Source organism: Salvelinus alpinus, chromosome 26 (assembly GCF_045679555.1).
Source record: "Salvelinus alpinus chromosome 26, SLU_Salpinus.1, whole genome shotgun sequence".
NCBI lineage: Eukaryota > Metazoa > Chordata > Actinopteri > Salmoniformes > Salmonidae > Salvelinus > Salvelinus alpinus.
Genome location: NC_092111.1, coordinates 23,485,264 through 23,494,319, shown reverse-complemented (window position 1 = coordinate 23,494,319; position 9,056 = coordinate 23,485,264). Strand labels below are relative to the sequence as shown.

The window sequence follows — 9,056 nt, the reverse complement described above, 5'->3', positions numbered from 1 at the left end:
ATATTATATACTGACCTATCCTCTAATCTAACCATTCCCTGGGATTACAGCCTTGAGATGCCACACAGTTATATTTAACACTTACATTTTAGTGGACACTCTTATCCAGAGCCACTCACAGGAGCAATTAAGGTTAAGTGCCTTGCTCAAGGGCAAATCGACATATTTTTCACAGTCAGCTCGAGATTCGAACCAGCAACCTTTTGGTTTGTGGCCCAACGCTCTTAATCGCTAGGCTACCTGCCGCCTTTAACACACATGCACAAACTCGTAAATCACACTAATGCTCGCAAGCAAGCACACACACAAACACACACACAAAGAGGGATGTGTGATATTGATTGTCAGCCCGACCCGCTGAGGCAGCGAGAGTGGCAGAGAAAAATTAGAGAGTGAAAGGAGAGCGAGAGACGAAATGTCAAAGTAATAAAGAGAGATGTTTCCTGTGTTTATCCCAATGCTGATATCAAAGAGAAAACACACACAGCCTACACTTTCACAGAACAAGGACTGTGTGTGTATGTGGCGATAGTCAGTTCCCATGGTATAACTGATGTCTGCCTCATACCTGTACTGCACATTACCGTGTGGACCACTGCAACTGTACTGACCTCCCTTACAGACATTAACACAGACACGCAATTACGTCACCACCCTGCAACAAGATAAGGAAGCAGGTCAACTGATAAGGTGTGATAGTGTAGTCATATGTAGGGTGTGTACAGTCCTGATTAAGCAGAGAGAAACAGAGGCTATTACCATCCCAGCAGGTGTCAATGTATTTCAAGTCCTCTGTTCATTAATCTATATCAATCATTTAAGCAACCAATCAATAAATTCAATTCCGTGTAGCATTATTCAAGTGATTCGTTTGTGGTAGTTAGTGTGAATTTTGCAGTCTTCTAAATTGGCATCGCACACACACACACGACACACACAGACCTTCTTTCTCTCACTAAAAAGAGGTCGTCCCACTTTCTTTCACTAATTTCTCTGGTGTGGGCTTGGGGGCCTGGGGAGAATTTGAGCTCTGGCTCAGTCTCTCATGCTGGGAGAAGAGAGATGCAGTTCCTTATAGTTATGTAGTTATGCTCTCATCGTGTTAGTATAATGTTATTACCATGTTATAGTTGTGTCATAGGCTAAATACAATAAAGGTGAATTATATGTCACTTTTGTTCGTCATATTTTCTTATAGTCGTCCTGTCAATAGCCATGTTATGTAGTGAGAGACATCTCATGGTCCTAGTTACAGCTCTGCTCCAATAGCTCAGCGTAAAGGTAAGTGAGTGTGTGAGCTCATCCATTCACAGATCAACGATAACTATTTTCCTTTACGCATTCTTGTACAACGATCATAAACAAAAGTCTGGGACGGTTGAGTGCTTTTAACACGTAAGGCTGGATCCTCACCGTCTGAAACGAGAGAGAGTGAGACAGAGTTAGAGACAGAAATGAGAGAGAGAACAAGAACGAGACAGAACGAGACAAACAAAGGGAAGACATGACAGAGAGAGGGAGAATGAGGATAAAAACATACCCGATGGCTAGGCACTACTAAGCAGGCAGGTCTTAAACCTGTACATGTTGGAACACCACCAGGAGGTGTTAAACAGGGAGGAAGTCAAAGGAAAAACAAAAGGGGAGGGACCTAGCAATGTGACACCCCAACTAACACATCGCAAACTATAGCCTTGGTCTATATAGTCTGCAGCAGGGATGGGCAACTCTGGACCTGTAGTGAGAAGGCTTGAGTAGGCCTACTGTACACTGAGTATACAAAACATTAAGAACACCTGCTCTTTCCATGACATAGACTGACCAGGTGAATCCAGGTGGAAAAAAATATGATCCCTCATTGATGTCACTTGTTAAATCCACTTCAAATCAGTCTAGAGATGAAGGGGAGGAGACAGGTTAAATAAGGATGTTTAAGCCTTGAGACATGGATTGTGTATGTGTGCCATTCAGAGGCTGAATGGCCAACAAGACAAAAGATTTCAGTGCCTTTAAACGGGGTATGGTAGTAGGTGCCAGGCGCACCAGTTTGTGTCAAGAACTGCAACGCTGCTGGGTTTTTCACACTCAACCGTTTCACATGTGTATCAAGAATGGTCCACCACCCAAAGGACATCCAACCAACTTGATAACTGTGGGAAGCAATGGAGTCAACATGGGCCAGCATCCCTGAGGAACGCTTTCGACACCTTGTATAGTCCATGCCCCGACGTAGATGCAACTCAATATTAGGAAGGTGTTCCTAATGTTTTGTATAACTATAACTATATTATGAATTCAGATGAGGACGTCGTAATAGTACACACAGTTCCTTGTTTCACTTCGCTTGAACTATCTCTGTTCCTGTAGTGTTGATGCCAGTATCGCTGTGTATTATAGAGATTATTTCAGAGCTGACTGTAGAGTGAGAGGGCTTGAATCTTCTCCAGCTACAATTTGCATGCATCCACACACACAAATACAAACACAGATAGACACAGAGGCACACACAGACGACTCAACCTGAGCTCAGCTGTCAATCAGAGCTTGGTTGCCCGCAGTGATAACAGGGCACAGCTCTGCTGCTTACCAAGAACTCTCCCTAGGGGTATCAAAATACCGCAATGACACCCCATAATAATTACCCATAATAATCCAGCCACAAAAGATGACACTAGACACTGATCTAAGGTCAGCTTTGAGTTTTTCCCTCTAAAAGTTGGGAAAAGCTTCAGGGAATGTAAGCTGATCCTAGATCTGTGCCTATGGGCAACTTCTACTAGAGCGCCAAAACACCTGGGACAGACAAACAGCTGAAGGAAGCACAAATGAACATTTTAACCAATCTCCATAGGAAGTTTCTACAACTCAAAAGAAATAGGGGGTAGGGTGTGGGTAATGGTTAAGGTTAGGGTAGACAAGTGGTTTAGGCTAGCCTAGTGCAGAGGTATTCAACTCTTACCCTATGAGGTCCGGAGCCTGCTGGTTTTCTGTTCTACCTGATAATTAATTTCACCAACATGGTGTCCCATGTCTAAAATCAGTCCCTAATTAGAGGGGAACAATGAAAAACTGTAGTGGAACTGGCTTTGAGGTCCAGAGTTGAGTTTGAGGGGCCTAGTGGTTAAAATTGGATGTGGTTGTAGACTGGGACTTTCTATCATGTCTCCCTCAAAGCAGGAAGACTGGATCCATCTTCACAGAGGAACTAACTACAGTCATAATGAGGATACAGCACTTCCCATGTGAGCTATTATCTACAGACACACCGAGTGGAGTCAAAGGCTTCCTTTTTAAAATGTATTTTACCTTTATTTAACTAGGCAAGTCAGTTAAGAACAAATTCTTATTTACAATGACAACCTAGGAACAGTGGGTTAACTGCCTTGTTCAGGGGCAGAACGACAGATTTTTACCTTGTCAGCTCGGGGATTCCATCTAGCAACTTTTCGGTTACTCGCCCAACGCTCTAACCACTAGGCTACCTGCCACCCCTTACCTTCCCCCTTCCTCTCTTCATCTCCTCGCACTGAGGTTTAGCCTGACCAGTGAGCCATTGCACAAACACACAAAGGGTTAATGTCACCCTTCCATCAACCCAATTGCCACCCTTTAAATGATCTAAGTAATAGATTTTTTACAATGGGAGTTTAGTGCAATACAGTAGTCATGTAGGCCTATAATGCAGCACCAATACATAGAACCCATCTATGAAATCATCAAGCTATAATGATAAGTCCGATTTGATTTTCAGCATATGGTTGTTGTATAATTTCATTCCTCTTAAGATTGTGATAGGTGGTTGATCCACCTAACGTTAGCTGTCACAGTAAGTACATTTTCCTCAATGTAGCTATCAGCAAAGTCAGAGCCAGTAAGGTAGAAAAAAGTCAAGTGCGAGTGTTAGTTCCCAAAAGGCGTGGGGTGTATTCATTACGGAAACAGTTTAGCGTTTAAGAACCAAACGGAAGCAAACAGAACAAAACTGATGTTTTTAAATTGACAAATTCAGGTACATCCCTCACCGTTTTATCATTCTGCTTGTTTAACAAACGTTTTTCAACAGAATCGGCAGAATGTCGGATACCGTTGCACAACACCTGTTGTTGAAAAACTTTTGCAACGGAAACATTTACTCCAAAACAGAAAACGTTTTGCAACAAATGACAGTTGCTATTGGACAAATTCAGGTAGGTCCCTCTCCGTTTCGTTCAGTTTACTCTGTTTTTTCCGCTTGGTTCCTACAGTAAAAGGTTTCCATTGCAGAACGTTTGCAACAGACCCAACGCTTTGCAACGGAATATGACTAATGAATACACCACAGATGATAAACACTAACCCAAAATGAGCTCCTTATTCAAGGCACATAAATTATCTCCTTCAGTCTAGAATTCAGAAATGGAATAATGGAATAGAAATTGAAGAATGTCAAATATCCACGGGCGAGCTGTTATCCATCTACTGATCAGGATAGATCCAGAAATTATGATTGCTCATAGCTCACTCAGCTAGCTAGCATGACTAACGTTAGCCGAGAAAATGGCTATGATCATATTTAATCTACTATGAAATCACACATTGTGCAGTCACTACTACTAATTTAGCAAATAGTACGTTACCTGAACTGTTTAAGATATGCATTGCAATATAAATAAAATGCATGCATCATATGATCATATTGGGTCATAGGGAAAACCGTATAACTAGGTAGCAAGCTAACCTAGCCATAGTTCAGACAGAGCAATGCATGCCACGGTATTGTTTACATAGCACGCTCGATTGTTTCCTATTTTGACAGCACGGAAACGATTAGCACGTTACATACGTTTTAGGTAACAATCAACTAACGTTCAGCTGTTTCAATGAAATATGTCTCTAACGTTATAGCTAGCAATCTGACAGTGAGCTGTTTGTGATTTCCCAGTCCCTTGGTTACCTAGTTAGCGACCTAGCTATATTTGATTCTGAACATAGCTAGCTAGCGGTTAGTTTGATAGCTCTCGCACCTAATGTAGTTATTTATCTATTTTTATAAACGTCAATGGTAGTACACAAGTCTATTGGCTATCTATCTAATGTGGCTATTGTCTTTGTATATGCCTAATGTAAGCACGATAGCTAGCTAATTTCGGGGTGAGTCGGTTATAAAAGCCAACCGAGCTAACATTATTTAGCATGTGTCTGGACGGAGTTGGGCTGCTAAGGGAGTCGCGAGCTCTCATAGCTGGTTGACATGGTTAGTTACATTTTAATGACTGTGTAACAAATGCACGACGGCTCTCACCATTATTTCTGCATAACAGCCACCCATTTATGATCATTTGTCGCTTCTACAAACGAGTAAGGACACCTGGGCGAATGTTTAGTTGAAACCTCCCCCACCCCACCATTGCACCGAAAACACAGTGCTCAATCGGGAACAATGCCCCCCCACCCCCATGTCGCCTTTACGGGACGGTTCTTTTGCTCTCCGCGATCCGTTTTCGGGCTTACCAGATTTAAAGAACGCCGCTATATCGGCTGCGTCCTTTGACGTCTCATCAGCTCCTTCCCCAGAGCTCATGATGGTGGCCACCAACAGCCGCGATCCCAACTAAATTCCCAATGCGGTGGAAGACAAAAATCAGTTCGTTCCTCGGAAAAGCGTAGGCCAAGAGACACAGGGACTGACAGAATCGTTCCTAGATGCTAGCGCCATAAGCAAACCTCCATCTTGGGTAATGCAAACGCACAGCCGGGCGGCCGCCGGGTTCCTCCTCCGAGTCGAGCCGAAAAGAGAGTCGTTGTAGACGCGAGGAGGGGGGTCAGAGGGGCATGGTACTCGGGAGGGGCTGGGTCTCTGTTCGGTGACTCTCCGGAAGCATTCGGAAACTGCCAGACAGAAAGCGGGCGAACTCGGGTTGACCGGCAACGACTGTCTGTGAGTCATTAATGAACATGACAGTGATTTGTGCTTTTTTTTTTAAATAGAGCATCATACTGGCTGTATTTCTGTATTTTGAAAGTTATATCAAAGATTTTTTATAACTAACCCAAGATAGACCACAGCCTTTCGTTTCCAATGGGAACACATTAGTAATAGTGGGCAGAACAAGCAAGGAGGTGGGCAGAGCCAAGCACAAGCTAGCAAGATCCTATTGGCCATTCTGGCAAATATTTGCATATTTCCGTTAGGGAACGCATACTCTGTGAAGTGCATGTGCGCAATAACTCAAATCGCCTTTGCACTCCTAAACAACAGGACTCTCTGTTCATAACAGATTCTAGGTCAAATGTTTAATTGATGAGAATGCAGAATGTCAGCCAAAATCCATCTTGTTCCATCTTCACCAAGTGCCTGCCACTTGGCTTCCTCTCACAAGTGGAAACACCAAGCGAATGCTTCAAATTTATACTTCCGGTGAAATATATGTTTTTTTCTGTGGTTCTATATCTTGAAAACTTGATTGCTAACATGCACATCGTTTTGGGACTATATCAACAATGGACTAATGAAACAAATACCAAAATATAGTTTTTGGGTGGAGTTTTCCTTTAAAATCAGTGTGCACTATGCAGATAGGTATATACATCTGTTTTTGTTATGAGATTAGTGATTTGCTAATCTTAGATAATATTAATATATTAGCCATTTCTGAGACTCACTTAGACAGCACCTTTGATGATACAGCAGTAGGAATACAAGGATATGACATCTATAGATAAGACAGGTATGTCTATGGGGGAGGTGTTGCTGTATATATTCAGAGCCATATTCCTGTAAAGCTCAGCAAGGATCTCATGATAAATGATGAAGAAATGATATGGCTGCAGGTTCACCTGCCTCATCTGAAGCCTCTTCTTTTAGAATGCTGCTATAGTCCACCAAGTGCAAGCTGTCAGTATCTGGACAATATGTGTGTGATGTTAGATAAGGCGCTAACAGAGAAATGTACTTTCTTGTTGACCTGAACATTGTTGGATCGATGATGAATTGAAAAATTGTATGGTTCGAATCAATGGTGCAAACAAGTCAGGCTGCTCAGCTGATTGGTTGACATACAGTACATAGAGACATTTTGTGACTAAATTTAACAAACAAAAATAAATTCTATTACCATAACAATATAAATGACATAAAAAACGGTGTTCAACAGATTTCACCCAAAACTACAGGAAATAAAAATCAATTTTTTATACATTTAAAAAAATATATATCCATCACTTTAACAGCCAATCATAAAACAAAGTTAAAATGCTAATTTGACCTTTAGCTTAATAGATTAATTAAGATAATTTGATTAAGTTTTTTTATGACATCAGGCCCACTGTCTTCTCTACAAGGGGTGGAACTACCTTTAGGGCACAAAATGGATGCGTTTTGAATAGTTTGCAAGAGAAAATGAAAATGAGTGTTTCTTATTGAACATGTCCCAGGTAGTCCCTCCCTGTTTCAGTCCATTTTCATCTATTTGGTGCCCACTGAAAATGAAGCAATATATTTTTTAACACCACGTATTATTCCCTACAGAATATGCCCCAGTGTTTTATTGAAATGGCCCCTCTCCTTTACGACTTAATTAATGTTTTAGTGAATACATTAGCAATGAGAGGCCTTATTCTTTGCACAGTGGTAAATTATAGGAATACTTACAGTATCAGTCAAGTGTTTGGACACACCTACTCATTCAAGGGTTTTTCTTTATTTATACTATTTTCTACATTGTAGAATAATAGTGAAGACATCAAAACTATGACATAACACACATGGAATCATCTAGTAAGAAAAAAGTGTTAAACAAATCAAAATATATTTTAGATTTTATATTCTTCAAAGTAGCCACCCTTTGCCTTGATGACAGCTTTGCACACTCTTGGCATTCTCTCAACTAGCTTCACCTGGAATGCTTTTCCAACAGTCTTGAAGGAGTTCCCACATATGCTGAGCACTTGTTGGCTGCTTTTCCTTCACTCTGCGGTCCAACTCATCCCAAACCATCTCAATTGGGTTGAGGTAGGGTGTTTGTGGAGGTCAAGTCATCTAATGCAGCACTCCATCACTCTCCTTCTTGGTCAAACAGCCCTTACACAGCCGGAGGTGTGTTTTGGGTCATTGTCCTGTTGGGGAAAAAATTATACTTCCACTATGCGCAAACCAGATGGGATGGCGTATCACTGCAAAATGCTGTGGTAGCCATGCTGGTTAAGTCTGCCTTGAATTTAAAAAACCATCACAGACAGTGTCCCCAGCAAAGCACCATCACACCTCCTCCTCCATGCTTCACGGCGGGAACCACACATGCAGAGATCATCCGTTCACCTACTCTGCGTCTCAAAAAGACACTGCTGTTGGAACCAAAAATCTCTAATTTTAATTCATCAGACCAAAGGACAGATTTCCACCAGTCTAACGTCCATTGCCCAAGCAAGTCTCTTCTTCTTAGTGGTGTCCTTTAGTAGTGGTTTCTTTGCAGCATTTCAACCATGAAGGCCTGATTCACGCAGTCTCCTCTGAACAGTTGATGTTGAGATGTGTCTGTTACTTGAACTCTGTGAATAATTTATTTGGGCTGCAATCTAAGGTGCAGTTAACTCTAATGAACTTATCCTCTGCAGCAGAGGTAACTCTGGGTCTTCCTTTCCTGGTCCACATGAGAGCCAGTTTCATCATAGCGCTTGATGGTTTTTGCGACTGCACTTGAAGAAACTTTCAAAGTTCTTGAAATGTTCAGTAATAACTGACCTTCATGTCTTAAAGTAATGATGGACTGTTGTTTCTCTTTGCTTATTTGAGCTGTTCTTGCCATAATATGGACTTAGTCTTTTACCAAATAGGGCTATTTTCTGTATATCACCCTTACCTTGTCACAACACAACTGATTGGCTCAAACGCAGAAGGAAAGAAATTCTCAAAATTAACTTTTATCAAGGCACACCTGTTAATTGAAATGCATTCCAGGTGACTACCTCATGAAGCTGGTTGAGAGAATGCCAAGAGTGTGCAAAGCTGTCATCAAGGCGAAGGGTGGCTACTTTAAAGAATCTCAAATCTAAAATATATTATGATTTGTTTAACACTT

General features: G+C 41.6%; 1 protein-coding gene across 8 annotated transcripts in view; it reads right to left on the bottom strand.

Annotated features, from left to right (window-relative positions):
* The window catches only part of LOC139554994 (triple functional domain protein), a 98,052-nt gene extending 92,269 nt beyond the window's left edge, over positions 1-5,783 (bottom strand). For all 8 annotated transcript variants that reach the window (XM_071368345.1, XM_071368346.1, XM_071368348.1 and 5 more), the window contains exon 1: positions 5,491-5,783. In XM_071368345.1, coding sequence (XP_071224446.1) covers positions 5,491-5,560 — 70 coding nt within the window. In that variant the 5' untranslated portion in view covers positions 5,561-5,783. The remainder of the gene's footprint in view (positions 1-5,490) is intronic.
* Between the last annotated feature and the right edge of the window lie 3,273 nt (positions 5,784-9,056).